This window comes from Vitis riparia, chromosome 17 (genome assembly GCF_004353265.1).
Source record: "Vitis riparia cultivar Riparia Gloire de Montpellier isolate 1030 chromosome 17, EGFV_Vit.rip_1.0, whole genome shotgun sequence".
In the NCBI taxonomy this organism is placed as follows: Eukaryota; Viridiplantae; Streptophyta; class Magnoliopsida; order Vitales; family Vitaceae; genus Vitis; species Vitis riparia.
Window position 1 is genome coordinate 10,680,530 of NC_048447.1, and position 15,036 is coordinate 10,695,565.

Below are 15,036 nucleotides of genomic sequence, written 5' to 3' on the forward strand. Positions count from 1 at the left end.
TTAAGTTTCAGAAGGACATGCTCGAAAAACTCATCCGGTCATTCCTTTGTACAGGTTGTCGTCTAAGAGGCTAGCCGGCCATTCCTTGATGGCCATGCACCAACATGCCTTACCTTGGGTTCTTTTACGGGCTTGCAACTATAATTTATCGCCCTTCAGTTCCTTGATTAAATGCACAACCATTATTAGATATTGATGAGTAAAGTATGCGCGCTAACTTCCCAGAAACACTTTTCTGAAACAGTTATGCTCATAAATGTGAGCTTACTTTCAGATCAACCCAGACGGCCAGCGTGACTCTCGCTTCTCATGGTTTCTTGTCCAGATGAGATCTTTTACCCGGGCATGAGGCTGTTGTACCACATTTTCTATCCCTCATATTGTCAAAAATAGATTCACATGACCATTGACTCCCCTTTTGACCCTCATCCTTGTCAACTCAAAATTTTAATCAGCACCTTTATGTATTAAAAGCTAAAAATGGATGCATTTTTCATTGAAGGAAACCTTTTAAATTTGAATTTAGCTCAATTTAATCCCATCAAAACAACTTTTTCTTTTCTTGTTTTGTCATGTTTCAAATACTATTTTCAAATGAATATTTTATATTTTTTTTTTCAGCACATTTACCTAAAAAAACCATCATTTGTTTTATAAACTTCAATTATGACATTAGAGTGGAAATTATTAAAGTATGGTTTGAAATTGAAAATTATTAGATTGGTACTTCGAAATAAAGAATATAAAATAAAAAATTAATCTCGTTCTCATATATTAATGTACAATGAAACCCTTATAAAATAATTTTTTAAAGATTTGGAAAAATTATTATCTTGACAGTATGTTGATTTATCAATAAATTAATAAATTATTAATTATTCTATGAATAAATATTTAAATAATTTAGATAAAGTATTATATTTTTATTGTAAGGCACTTGTACATGTATAATCTATACATGTAAAAACAATGAATATGGTCAAAAGTTAATTTATAAAAGCTTAAAATACCCTCAAAAACTTTTAAAATATGGTCATTAATAGTAAAAGATAGAAAACCTCTTAAAAAAAAATAGATATAATGTTAAATGTTTAGAATGTGTGATAAGAGATACGGTATATGATTTTGAGAAAGAATTGAATTAAAAAAAAAAATAGTAATAAAAAGTCACTCAATATTGTATTATAAATTTTTATTTGCTATTTTCTTATGAACTTCGTCAATTAATAATTTATATTTACTTAGGGCTTAGGAATTTTTAAAAAAATTATTATCTTATACATTATGTTATTAATTTAGTATACTGGGTTAAGTTATAACCAAAAGATTTTATTATTTAAGGGATGTTATTATTTCATCAAACATTTATTTATTAAGGTTTTACTATGTTTGGATTTAATTAATTTTAAAAAAAAAATTGCTAATTTTATTTTTTATTCCCAAAAAGTATTAAGGGAAGACAAAAATTAAGAAACTTTTTTTTTTTATTGTCTTGTACAAAATATCAAACTATATATATATATAATTAAAATTTTATACATTTTTAAATTATTTAATTTTTATATAAAGAGTTGTATGAATTTAAAGTCGTATACAAAAACAATTTACTAATTTTGAAACCATTTTTTTTTATTTAAATAAACATTTTCTTTCATTTTACTTTTCCTCTATACTTTTTTTTTTTTTCCTATCATCCTCAAATTCTCGGAACCAAACAAAACCTTAGTTTTAAATTTTTTTTCTCCTGAAAAAACCTAACCTAAAAGACTCATAATGCCACAACATAATACCAATCAGATGTTTATTTGCGCAAATTCTAAAATAAAATAAAAGAGGTTGGCAGAAAAATAGACTTCACTCATCAAGAAAATATCATATGCAAACCACTTGATAACAAGGCAGGAGGCAGAGCTGAAGTTTGATAAGAGTTGGTGATATATCCTCTGGAGTCTGGAGGCAGTCAAAGTGAAAACAAGCAAAGGGGGTCTGATGATATGGGCGCAATAACAGATTGATGCATCTATGATCATCTTTATTTGTAATGGGCGACACTGGGACAGGCTCACAACCAAGCTGGATTCTTCAGTGGAGTAATCACAGCCTTCACCTGCAAGTAGTTATTGAGGCTGTAGATTCCCTTTTCCCTTCCTACTCCACTCATCTTGTACCCACCAAATGGGATTGCAGCATCAAACACATCGAAGCAATTCACCCATACAGTCCCCACTCTCAATGCTCTTGTCAAGGTGTTGGCAGTGTTGATGTTCTTTGTGAACACCCCTGCTGCTAGACCGTATCGCGTTGAATTTGCCCTCCTAATCACTTCATCAAGGTCCCTGCCATGGAAGAAAAACAGCAGAAGAAGAAAGGAACACTGTTCAATTCATTTCATTTTAAATCATCTTCATTCTCTGTGACCCAATTATGAATCTAAATGATATCAAAATCGAAATTGAAGTAGTGTGTGAGGAAGTTCTTAACTTACTTGTATTTCAAGATGGATTGTACAGGGCCAAAGATCTCATCCTTTGCAATCAGCATATCATCCTGAACAGTTGATGAAAATGTTGAGTTATGTACTTTGGAGATTTTGAGTTAGAGCAGTCAGATGGGTGGAATGAATAGTACCTGAACATTTGAGAAAACAGTGGGTTGGACAAAGTAGCCTTTTGAGCCAATTCTTCCACCTCCACATTCAAGGGTGGCATTGCTTTCAATACCAGATCTTATGTATCTGAGAACCTTCGCAAATTGCTCTGGGTCGATCTGGAATTTTTACAACAACCATAAAACATCACTTAACTCTTTGAACTTTATATAGTCTTAGCCACAAGCATCAGATTTGCATTCCAAAATGATGACCACAATGAGATGGGATAGCACATTTGATGTCCCAGGAAAAAAAAACCTAGGATCTTTTGGTTTTAAATGTTTTGTTTTAATAATTTTAGTGAAACAAACAGCCCAACGCTCTGTGCCTTGTTGTCTTGCAGTGTGGTTGTAAAACAAACTGATCCATAAATCAAATACCAGAAATAATACGAGCCTACTTCAGTGAGGGTGTTGATGAATTTGACAGATGACTTTGGAATGAGTAAAATGTATGAAAATCAAGCAATGTTTATATCAGTGAGTGTACCTGAGGACCTTGCTCGATGCCCTTCTTGAAAGGATCACCGACCGTGCGACTCAGAGCACGTGCCTTTGCTTTCTCAATAAACTCATCGTATACACTCTCATGAACAAATGTCCGAGACCCAGCACAGCAGCATTGTCCCTGCAGAGAGCCTCACGGTTATAATCAGTGTGCTCAAATCCTCCTACTCTAGCATTGGGGAAGTTCATGAAACGAACCTGATTAAAGAACAGAGCAAAGTGTGCTAGCTCTACAGCTTGATCAATGTCAGCATCCTCACATACAATGAAAGGTGATTTACCTCCAAGCTCTAGCGTTACTGGTTTAAGATTGCTTTTTGAAGCCAATTCTTGTACAATCTTACCAGTATCAGTCGACCCCGTGAAAGCAATCTGCAAAGATAGGAGTGACGGTCTCAAGAGTGAACATGCCCAAAATAAGACTAAAAGGTAAATGTCCCCAGTATTCAAAGATACTGAGAAATGGTATCCTAGATGATCAAGCATATTTAGAGTGAAAATTCAGCTAAACAACATAAATTGGATCCTTTATTTCCCTACAAATGTTTGTATATTCCAGAATTCTGATCACACTGTATTTATCATACCAACTTCTTACATTGTGTGAAGTCAGAGATCTTATACCAGATAAGAGGAGTTCTTGAAAAAAGGATAAATCATCTCGAGTATAATTCAAATTCCATAAAAAGACCAAATCAGGGAATTAAAGCTCTTAAATAACCTTGTCCACATCCATATGACTAGCAAGAGCAGCACCAGCAGTCGGACCATAGCCAGACACGATATTTAAAACACCGGGAGGAAGACCAGCCTGCCACAAAGAGCAAAAATAAGATTAAAATATGATCGTCAGGGAAGAGTTGTGGATGTATCATCCACATACTGCAAAAGAATAAACAATTTTGAGGAAACTGCAACATCAAAGTACATAATTGAAGTGGGATCAGAGATGTATTGCATTATAATCATTTATAATTCAACACACTTCTTTGTTTCTGTTTGATTGCTTGAGTTCATTGGACCATAACCTGATTGGAATTCAAGAAATTATCTAACAGTAGAGAACAACTATTCGGTCCTGCTATACTATTAGGTTTGCTATAGATGTACACCATACCCAAACTGGATCTACCATCAAAAAGTTATTCATGGTCATTAACATCTCATTCTTTCTTCGTTTACTCTTATTAACATATGCTAAAATAAATGTCTTAGACCATTTCAGGAGAAGATTTGGAGTGATTCAATGGCCCCCACAAACTTACCTCATGAAATAGCTTTGCCGCAAAGAAAGCAGTCAAAGGTGTTTGCTCTGCTGTCTTTAGGACAATGGTATTACCACATGCTAGTGCAGGTCCAACTTTCCAAGCAAACATCATAAGAGGAAAATTCCAGGGAATAATCTGTCCCGCAACACCAATTGGCTCGTGCAATATCTGAACATGGTGTGGGCCATCAGCCTGAACTGTTAAACCATGGATTTTATCTGCCCAACCTGGATAATTATGGTATGATTTGTTAAAAATTTCATCAATATGTGTAGGATATTGAAGAATGACTTAAATGTAAAAGCAGCAAGGGAACATGGACATCAATTCGTCTTCATGCTTTCACCTGCATAATAGCGAAATAGACGAACAAACAGTGGCAATTCAGCTTTGGCAGCCTGTTCATATGGCTTCCCATTATTCCATGTCTCTAGAGCTGCAAGCTCATCATTGTGTTTCTCGGCTAAATCAGCAAACCGCAACAATATCCGTGACCTTTCCTGAAGCAAAATTATAAGACACGAACAAATCAGAAACTATTCACATACCAAGGCAATAGAAAAATGGACAAAAAAGGGGTGGTTTTTTACATAGGGGCTCATCCTTGGCCATGGTCCTTCATCAAACGCCTTTCGAGCAGCAGACACTGCCCGATTGATATCTTCTGCGTCACCTTCTGCAACATTAGCAATCACTTCTCCCGTGCGAGGGTCAAAGGTTGGGAATGTTTTTCCTGTAATGATACCGACATTGGTTTCATACATGATTTATTAATGATGGAAACATTGCCTGCACAAAAATGATTACCCGATGCTGCATCTACAAATTGCCCATTAATTAGAAGTTGAGTGTAATTTATCTGAACAGTTGGAGTGATGAGTTCTTCAACTGCTGCTGCTGCAGTGCTAAAGCGATGGATGCTTTTCCCTCTGTTGAAATTTTTGCCTGAAAATTATAATTGACAGAGGCTAATCGAAGTAAATAAATCGGCCAATCCAATACAATGTGGAACTTTCGAAGAAAAAAATACATGGGAAAATTAATGTAGCCCGATTCCAAGGAAACATAGAGAGAAAACAGGAAAAGAATCAAGGATTTGTTTGGATGATGGAAATTGGATTTGATCTAGAAATCCCTTAGTCGAAATTCAACACTCCTGCTTTGACTTTTGAATTGTTTTTCTAGACTTGGGTTTGCCATTCAAAGCATCCAAATTTTCGAGTTAAGCTTGTGCCCTCCCAACTTCAATTCCAATTCAAAAGGGCCCAGTTCCTTGCTACCAAACACACCCCGCGAGAAAATGGAAGGAAAATGATTTATGTATTTTCGAATAAAACGAATTTTCCTCAAAAGGGATCCAATCAACAGTAATTTATACCGTTCCTGCAGCTGTTTGACTGTTTCTGCTTTCAAATGAATATCAGAATCAGAAACAAGGAGCAGGAAAAAGGAAAAAAAAAATTAAAAGGAAAATTCTCTTCACAAACAAATAAAGTTTTGGTAGCTCAATAGGAAAACACATTTAGTCACCGAATCAGGTTCTTTAAAGATCACCCACTCAATATTTTACAGTTTTTTTTTCTTTTTTCCATAAATTCTTCCTTTATTTCAATTTCATGGACACAACTCAAAGATTGACTCATGACATACAAACAAACCCAACAAAGGAAAACAACCAAAACCCAGAAACAGAAGAGCACAACCATCATCACCATCGGCCAAAAAAGAAAGAAAGAAAGAAGAACAATGAAGAAGAGTGAGTGAAGTCACCTAGAGAAAGAGAAAAAGCAGAAGAGACAGAGAGAGAACGAGAGAGCAACGAGGAGATCCTCCTAGCCGCCATGGCTAGATGCAGAGATGAGCTCCAAAACTTATGATAAACAGTAGCTTCTCCACCACAGATTTGTTAAAACCACCCACCACCACCACTAGACGAAGTAGCAAGCAAACAACGCTCTCTACATCACCCTACAACTTCCCGTGCATAAATTTATTCATTTCCTGTGAGCCGATGCTTATCCCTACAATCCTTTTTGGAACTTTTTTTCAGCACAAAATACAACCTTTTGGCTTTTTCTCCTTTTCAATCTTCTTCAAGTATTAACACTTTCTGTGACCAGAATTTCGGAAGAATTGTCATTAAGCTTTTAAACATATTCACTATTTTTATTTATTTTAATTAATATAAATAAATAATATTATAATATATAAATTTATTTTATTAAATCATATTCAAGTAAACAAAAATAAATAATTTTAATTTTAATTTTAATTTAAAATTTAACTAAAAAAACTAATATAATAATAATAAAGTTTTCTTGTTGTCTTCCTCGTCCAAATATGTATACATCAAAGTGAGATTGAAATGATAGCATCAAGGCCTTCCACGTCATTGTTGTCCACGTGTCAAAAGGATATTTAATACTATCGTCATATGGACCCAAGATTCGACCGTAAAATATTACAGAGGATAAAATAAAGAAAGAAATTTAAAGATGATGATGATGGGTCATTCCTTAGGTCGATACAAATGGCCCTACAAAGGGCGGCCACCTGGGTATCTGTTGGGCTCAATTGTCCTACGTGGAGGGCATTCTGTGCTGCATCTATAATTTGTTTTATATTAATATTATTGTATCCGTCTTTGTAGGCATGGAGGATGGGATGATATGGAGAGAGTTCAAAAATGTGCTATCAAATATTTTTGGAAATTGAGTACCACATTCGGAATTAGGTGCGGTCGTAGGTTTTTTTTTTTTTTAATTATTTATAAATTATTCAATATAAGAAAAAATCGTCTCAAATCAAATAAAAGGTGAGAAAAGGGTGGTTGGAAATTTGGAATGTCAAACCCTTACCAAATGCAATAATTCGGACTAACAATAATAATAATAATTATTATTATTATAATGATGATGATGATAAATGAATGTGAACTATAAAATTTATTTTTTATTTTAATATATTCTCAATTTTTATTTAAAGAAAATGGAAAATAAAAATAGATATTTAAATTATGTTTGTTTCTTAAAAAGTTTTTGAAAAAATGTAAAAAAGAAAAAAAAAATTTAAGTTAAGAAATTATTTTTATATATTACTTCAAAAATTATATAATTTAAAAACATACAAATTTTTTTAATAATTTTAATTATATTTCACTTTTTATGTATTTTTATACAAAATTAAATATAATAAAATTATTTTTTAAATATTTTTTTATTTTTATAGTAGTTTTTGAAACGAAACACAATTTTAAAAGATAAAATTAAATTTTGTTAGCCAAGTACGATGGTAATAATGGTTTCAAACTACTTTTTGAATAAATTAAAATCTCCCCATCCAAAATCATTAATTATTTAGTTTAATTGGTAGGAACCATGACAAAGAATTAGGTAACGGCAAGTAGAGATTTTATTCATTGATCCAATCAATTTTATACATGGGATCTGGACAAAAGAAAAAATGTTCCTTTCTCGAAGAAGAGGGCACATGGAGTAGGAATATGCCATGTGGGTCAACCATCAAGGGGAAATACCTTTCTAGTTGAGAAAAAAAAAACCTTAAATATTCTTAATCAAATTAAGAAGGTTGAGACAATTTTTTCGGTTCGGATTGGTAGGCTACTTTTGTTCCAGAAAATATTAAAGAAAAAAATTATTAAGAAAAATGATTTTCTTATATTTGATTTGATGAAGATGTAAAATAAATAAAATAAAATTATAATTAATTTAAAATTTGTATATTTTTAAATTATTTAATTTTACTATAATAAAGAAATAAATAAAATGAATTTAAAAAATATATAAATTTAATTTATTAAATTTAAACTTATTTTTTATTCTCCTTTACTTTTTTCTTTTTTTCAATTTTTCTTTTCTATTTTCTTTTATTCGCATTTTTTCTCAAATTTTTCAGAACCAACATGGCCTTAGGATTTCATTTTTTGTTTATAAAAATTTCTCAAATATTAAAAATAGTTTTTAAAGGTCAAATATGATTTGTAAGAGTAAATAAAGTTCTCATTCATGAATACCTTGAAAGGTGATTTATTCTAATATAGAGATTGATATTTTTTTTGTTAAATATTGACTGAGAAATAAATATTTATTTAATTAAAATTTTTAAAAATACCAAAATTATTATTTTATCTTTAATAAAATCATTTTTAAATTAGAATTTCAAATATAAAATTTAATCATATAATTTAAATTTTTTTCTACTTTTTGTAGTACTAAATGAATAGTACCTACAAAAAATCTTAAAATAGTGTCTATTTTATTTTAAGAAATGATAATTTTTTTTCATATGTTAAAATGAGAAGCATGTTAGGTTTGGTGACTCAAATTCTTTGAAAAGTTCATGGTGGTAAAGAAAAATTATGGATTTTTTCGGGGGATTTGTGGTGGTAGTAGAGGGATTGGGCCAATAGGATTTCTTGGTGTATAAAATTTCATGTTATGCAGTAGTCACTTAATACCCTCTCATTTTGAACCAATTTTTTATATAGTAGATTTTCTTTTCATTTTCCGTCTAGAGTTTTCCATGTAAATCTATACATTCTTTTTTTGTCATGTTGTCTATTCTCATTTTTCCATAACAAGCAAAAATTGGAAATAATAAAAATTAGTTCACAATTTCTAAATTTAAAAGCCTACTAATAAAAAAGGTAATAAAAATAACAATAAATATATATTATATGACCAACATTTTCCTTGAATAAAATATAAAATTGATCATTTTTTTTATCTAAATTCAAAATGGTCTAAATTTCTCTCAAATTTTAATATAAATCAATATAAAAGTGTTATTTATTAAATTATAAGTAAAAACTAAGGTTATGTTTAGTTTCTAAAAAGTATTAAGAAAAATGATTTTCTCATATTTGGATTCAATATAAAAAATATGAAAGAAAATTAAATATAATTAAAATTAGTTATAAATAAATAAATAAATATATGTATATTTAAATTATTTAATATTTATATAAAGAAAAAAATAAGTGAAATGAGTTTGAAGTAGTATATAAAATAATTTATTAATTTTAAATTTATTTTTTATTTTTCTTTCAACTTTTTCTCAATATTTTCTTTCCCTTACATTTTCTCTCATATTTTTTAGGAACCAAATATAGCCTAAAATTTTTAAATTTTTATATTTAAATAAAACATTTGAAAGTGAGATTTAAAAACCATAGTTGAATGTATAAAACCTTTACTAAAGACTTTGAAAGGGCAAAAAGAAAAAAAAATGGTTGAAGTTTTCTCCTTTTACATTTGAAGAATGCAATATTTCAACATTTCATAGGCATGTGCCTTAGACTTCAATTTTTTTTTTTTATCTTGCTCAAATATAACTTAGCCAATTTTTTTAGATGTATTGACTAGGCTCACCAAAAAAAATTCAAAATAAAGATCCTTCACCCAACCCATATATATATATTTTTTTTCTTATGTTGTCATGGTCAAAAATCATAACTCACACCCCACGTCATGGCCTTGACTAAAAGTTAAAAGTTTGTCTCATCTAGAAGGGTACCACCATCATCCATGTTGCCACCTAAATGTTGTAATAACAGATAAATATTTCAAAATATAAAATATGGTGTGACTCCTTGAATTTTAATTAAATATCATTATAATTAATCATTCATATAGGAAGCTAGGATGTCCATTTGAAATTGAATGTTGTGGCACTCTTCTCTTTGATTCTCTTGCGTTCAAGTTAAGGGAACATATGGGTGTTCACAAGGGTCGGGGCCTAAGAGGGGAATTTGGCCTTTTTAGTGTGAACTTTTCCATTTTTGGCTTTAGAGTGAGGTGGATTTCACTCTTTTTTTTGGCTAGTGAAATAGGATTGATGTCAACGACTCCCAAAAATACAAAAATGGACCAACCCATGAAAATACTCATGCTTGTTGTCACAAGATATGTGCAAATGGTGGGGTGGGTAGAGATGACAATAAGATGAATTTTTTCAAATACTTATCTCGTCTCATCTTTAATGGGGCAAGTTTTAATTTTAACAAAACATGTTTGATAATTTTTTTCTTGAGATAGGTTCAAATATTGTCTTGTCTAGTCTGAATATATATATATATAAATTTTATTTTATTATTTTTAATATATAGATGATAATAAAATATTTTTTAATAAAATAAATTATAAAAAATATAATAGTTTAATTATTTATAAAATATATTTATTTAATGTAATTAAAAAAATTTAAAGTATTTTTAAAAAAAATTAAAATTTTCAAAAAAAAAGTTAAATAGAGCGGGTATGAGATTTCTCATATCCGCCCTACCCCATTTAATTTTTTAAATGGAACAAAGATAAAAATTATCTTGAATAAACAAAACGGAGTTTTGATGGGGAAGACCGATTCCGAACCCATCCCGTTGCCATCCTGGGTGGGGGGTCATTTCCTTGCTAAAATTGCTAATCCAAATGAAAAGGTACATGCATATGTGGAATTTGGTAAAAATAAAAAATAAAAATTAATCATTTATTTGTTGTGACATATAAAAAAAAAACATATGTATAATATAAAATATCCGTATGATATTTAATCGTTCGTTATATACTATCAAATATGAATAATTGAATAAAGATAAAAATATAATAAAAAGTAAAAAAATAAAATCAAACCTAGATATTAAGAATGGGATTATTGGTAACGCATGAAAAGACTAGCTTATGCGTTTATTATTATTTTCACTTTCTTATTAGAAAGTTACCTTTTTAATTTAAATTTTCCAAGCTTTCAAATATGTAAATGGGTGAAATATTGTTGACCGACCCACTCCTCAAGGCAATGCAAAATGGGGAAAAGGGTTAAAAAAAGGGGGGGGAAACCGAAAAGTGAAGTCATATCACTTGTCATCAAAATAAGACATAGTCTAGATGGGGACCAAACAAGCACAATAGGACATAGTCTAAATGGGGACCATGTAACGCCCAACATTTTCTTTTAAGGGTAATTTAGGAAATTACTAATAATAATTAATTTAGTTAATTAATTAATTAATAAAAAGGAAGAGGGGTAAAAAGGTAATTTTACGAATAATACCCTAGGTATAAATAGAAAATTCTCTTCTTCCTGTTCTTTTTTTGAATCGTATTTCTGTTCGCAGAGAGTTTCCAGAGAACGTGAAGTCGAGGTCAGATTTCAAGGTTTGAAGAACAAACCTCTATAGGTAAGTTTCTAACCCCTAGATTATTATTTTAGATTCATTAGTTAATTTCTAGCACATTAGATATATTTTTTTGGAAAACCCCGAATCTAGATTAGGGTTAGATTATTTTTTTTTAATTTGTTTTAATATCAAATAGTGAAAATTTAAGATTTTGATTTATTATTGGAATTGGGGAGATCTTAAGTTTTTTTATTAGAAAAAAAAAAAATTCCTATGAAGATTTTGATTTAGATTAGGGTTAGTTCATTATTATTATTATTATATTTTATTTCATTTTAATATCAAAATAGTGAAAATTTAAGATTTGGATTTATTGTTGGAAATTGGAAATTCTTTAAGCTTTTAGGGAAAAATAAAAATAAAAATTGGAAGATGCGTGTGCACATTGTGGAATTGAAGAATGACTTAAGGATTAAAAATAAAAATAAAAATGGAGTACGCGTGTACACTGGTGGAAGAATTGGAGAATGAAAAAAAAAAATATAATATATATATGGGGTGTGAGTGTGTGTACGGATGGATGAAGAGTGTTGTTAGTTAATATATATATATATATATATATATATATATATATGTGTGTGTGTGTGTGTCTATTGGTTGTTGGCAATAATGGAGTATTGTTGGGAATAAAGTTTATGTTTAAAAAATAAAAATGAAAATTAGAAAATAGAAGTTTTAAATAAAAAGGAAGTAAAGTTTTTTTTTTGATATTATAATTATGAGCATAAGTTAATAAATAACATAGAAATTAATTATTGAAATAAATTATAGTTTAATTAAGTTGTGTCCCAAGAAATAAATTTTAAAATAAATAAATAAATTCAATTTTATATGAATTAGAAATTTATTAATTTTTAAAATATGAATAGATTAAATTACCTTTCATAAATATATAAAAAAAAAAATAATAATTGGAATAGCTAAAATTTTAGGATTGTCAAACCTATAATTTTAGATAAATAGTAATAATTATTCCTCTTATATTTTGTTAGGTGAAGAATAGATTTTCAAGATTTTTCTCTCCAAAGTTTTGAGGAATTCTTTTGAGGTAAGGAAGTTAATGCAATATTTATAAAATTAAATTATCTTATATGTTATTTTGAATTGTGGAAAAGAAAATGATATTTGGTTACCATGCATGGATCAAACTGTTTTGCACTAAATATTATGTTGGAATATTTTGTTTTATTTATGACACAAAATATGGAGATATTATGTTGTGTAAATTTGAATACTTGAACAAAAACATCACTCTGGTTTATTTGGCCCTTGTCAACGGGATATAATAGTTGACTATTCGGCCCTGTCAACGAGATATAATAGTTGACCTTTACATTTCATGGTGGGAATGTAATTGATTTGGACCCCAGCCTCTAGGGTTTGGTTAGAGGTTACTAGTACTAGTAGTGTTTGGTTCCGTCCACCAGGAACAATTTGAGGCTAGCCACCCATTTGAAAAGTCCCGCCTAACTGGGCATTTGATATTGATAACCAGAGTAATGAAAATTGAATGGATTTGATTGAATCTTATGTGAAAGTGTTTGAATTTGATATGAAAATGGTTGGTTGAATTTTGAATATATTAGTATTGTTGAAACTCTAATATTTGATGAAAAAAAAAAATGATATCTCCTATTTGAAATGAAAATATTTGATCCATGAATTGCATTAATATTTCTTATTGGGCTGTGAGCTCATTCCCAATTGTTGAAAATTTTTCAGGTACTCTTAGTTCGGGTGAGGAGTGATGGCTAGGCTGAGGAATAGTCATCATTAGAATTTGACTTAGGATTTTATGTTGGATTTTGTTTTAACTGTTAGTTATGTTCATTTGGATCATTTGATATTTGGAAGTTATTGGAAATTAATTTGAGGATTTTAGATTTTGTTCTACTACTCTGAACAGGTATTTGGTAATTGGTAACATCCAGTTACAATATGATTGTTTGGGTCAGATTATACTTTAAGCCTTCGGGTTTGAGGTGTGAAATGACCGTCACGCCCTTGGAGTGAGTCTTGGGGCGTGACAGAGTGGTATCAGAGCACTAGGTTTTGATCTTGATGGGAATTTGAATTGGTTTAGATTAGGATAGATGAGTGACGCATTTGTTTAAGTTTTAGTTTCATTTAGTATAAATTTCAATTCTTCTTATTTGGAAATTTCTAATTGGTTCTTTAGTGACTAATTTAGTTATCTCTTATTATTTTAGGACATCATGCCACCAAGAAGAGCAGCTTCTTCACAAAACAGTCAGGCTAATGATGATGTACCTCCAGTTGAGGGTTTGCCTCCTGTGAGTGCAGAAGGATCTATAGGTATCTTGGGACACTAGCTGGTTTAGGTTGAACGCCAAGCTCGAGCTGCTGGGACTAATGTTCAGGGACAGTCTTCATCTTCTAGGGGTAGCTCTTTTGATGACTTCAAGAAATTGGGTCCTCCTTACTTTTCTGGTGCTACAGATCCCACAGAGGCAGAGGCTTGGATCCTTAAGATGGAGAAATTCTTTGGTGTAATAGATTGCTCTGAGGAGCAAAAAGCCTCTTATGCAGCTTTTATGTTAGATAAAGAGGCAGATCATTGGTGGCGTATGACTAGGAGACTTTTGGAGGATCAGGGACCCATAACATGGAGACAATTTCGGGAGGCTTTCTACAAGAAGTATTTCCCTGACAGTGTTAGGCGGCAGAAGGTGGGAGAGTTTATTCGTTTGGAACAGGGGGATATGACTGTGGCTCAGTATGAGGCCAAATTTACAGAGTTATCACGTTTTTCCCCACAGTTGATTGCTACAGAGGAGGAAAAGGCATTAAAGTTTCAGGATGGATTGAAGCCTTATTTGAAGAACAAGATATCTATTCTGAAGCTTGGTGTCTATTCAGAGGTTGTTGATAGAGCCCTTATAGCAGAGAAAGATAATGAGGAGCTTCATCAGTATAGGGAACAGCAAAGGAAGCGAAATAGAAGTGATGGTGCTCATGGTAATCAAGCACAGCGAAGGGCTACATCAGGAAGAAATCAGAATAAAGGGAAGCAGCGCAGAATTTGGATGGGATTTGTCCTACTTGTGGCAAGAAGCATGGGGGTAGGCCATGCTATAGAGAGACTGGAGCTTGCTTTGGTTGTGGGAAGCAAGGACATTTGATCAGAGATTGTCCAGAGAATAGGAAGTTCATCACTGGGAAGCCTAAAGAGGAAAATAAGGAGGATAAACAGAAACCCAAAGCCCAAGGGCGGGTGTTTGCAATGACTCATCGAGATGCTCAGGCCACTTCTGATGTGGTGACAGGTACTCTCCGAATCCACACCTTATTTGCTAGAGTCTTGATTGATCTTGGATCAACACACTCTTTTGTTTCAGTATCTTTTGCTGGTTTGTTGGGTTGCCTGTTGCTAGCATGGACTTTGATTTGATTGTT

General features: G+C 31.1%; 2 protein-coding genes across 2 annotated transcripts; one reads left to right on the forward strand and one right to left on the reverse strand.

Annotated features, from left to right (window-relative positions):
* Nucleotides 1-1,820: 1,820 nt before the first annotated feature.
* On the reverse strand, nt 1,821-6,472 carry LOC117904975 (aldehyde dehydrogenase family 2 member B4, mitochondrial-like). Its single transcript, XM_034817815.1, has 11 exons — nt 6,195-6,472; nt 5,232-5,369; nt 5,015-5,157; nt 4,771-4,924; nt 4,422-4,651; nt 3,878-3,967; nt 3,355-3,528; nt 3,140-3,277; nt 2,629-2,766; nt 2,486-2,547; nt 1,821-2,336 (listed from the first exon to the last, which is right to left on the reverse strand). Exons 1-11 carry the CDS (start codon nt 6,265-6,267, stop codon nt 2,063-2,065), a joined length of 1,614 nt encoding a protein of 537 aa, XP_034673706.1. The 5' UTR covers nt 6,268-6,472; the 3' UTR covers nt 1,821-2,062.
* A 4,890-nt stretch (nt 6,473-11,362) lies between these two features.
* Nucleotides 11,363-15,031, forward strand: LOC117904079. The gene is made up of 6 exons (XM_034816602.1): nt 11,363-11,373; nt 11,557-11,596; nt 13,830-13,913; nt 13,962-14,687; nt 14,750-14,906; nt 14,979-15,031. Exons 1-6 carry the CDS (start codon nt 11,363-11,365, stop codon nt 15,029-15,031), a joined length of 1,071 nt encoding a protein of 356 aa, XP_034672493.1.
* Nucleotides 15,032-15,036: the final 5 nt, after the last annotated feature.

What these genes read in the sequence shown, in the direction of transcription:
- LOC117904975 (XM_034817815.1), bottom strand. Translation starts at nt 6,267, where the DNA reads ATGGCGGCTAGGAGGATCTCCTCGTTGCTCTCTCGTTCTCTCTCTGTC. An exon ending in ATTTGTAGATGCAGCATCGG is followed by an intron (nt 5,158 to 5,231) that starts GTAATCATTTTT and finishes GTATCATTACAG; the next exon opens with GAAAAACATTCCCAACCTTT. An exon ending in GTCATATGGATGTGGACAAG is followed by an intron (nt 3,529 to 3,877) that starts GTTATTTAAGAG and finishes CTATCTTTGCAG; the next exon opens with ATTGCTTTCACGGGGTCGAC.
- LOC117904079 (XM_034816602.1), top strand. An exon ending in CAGTTGAGGGTTTGCCTCCT is followed by an intron (nt 13,914 to 13,961) that starts GTGAGTGCAGAA and finishes TAGCTGGTTTAG; the next exon opens with GTTGAACGCCAAGCTCGAGC. An exon ending in CACTTCTGATGTGGTGACAG is followed by an intron (nt 14,907 to 14,978) that starts GTACTCTCCGAA and finishes CTTTTGTTTCAG; the next exon opens with TATCTTTTGCTGGTTTGTTG.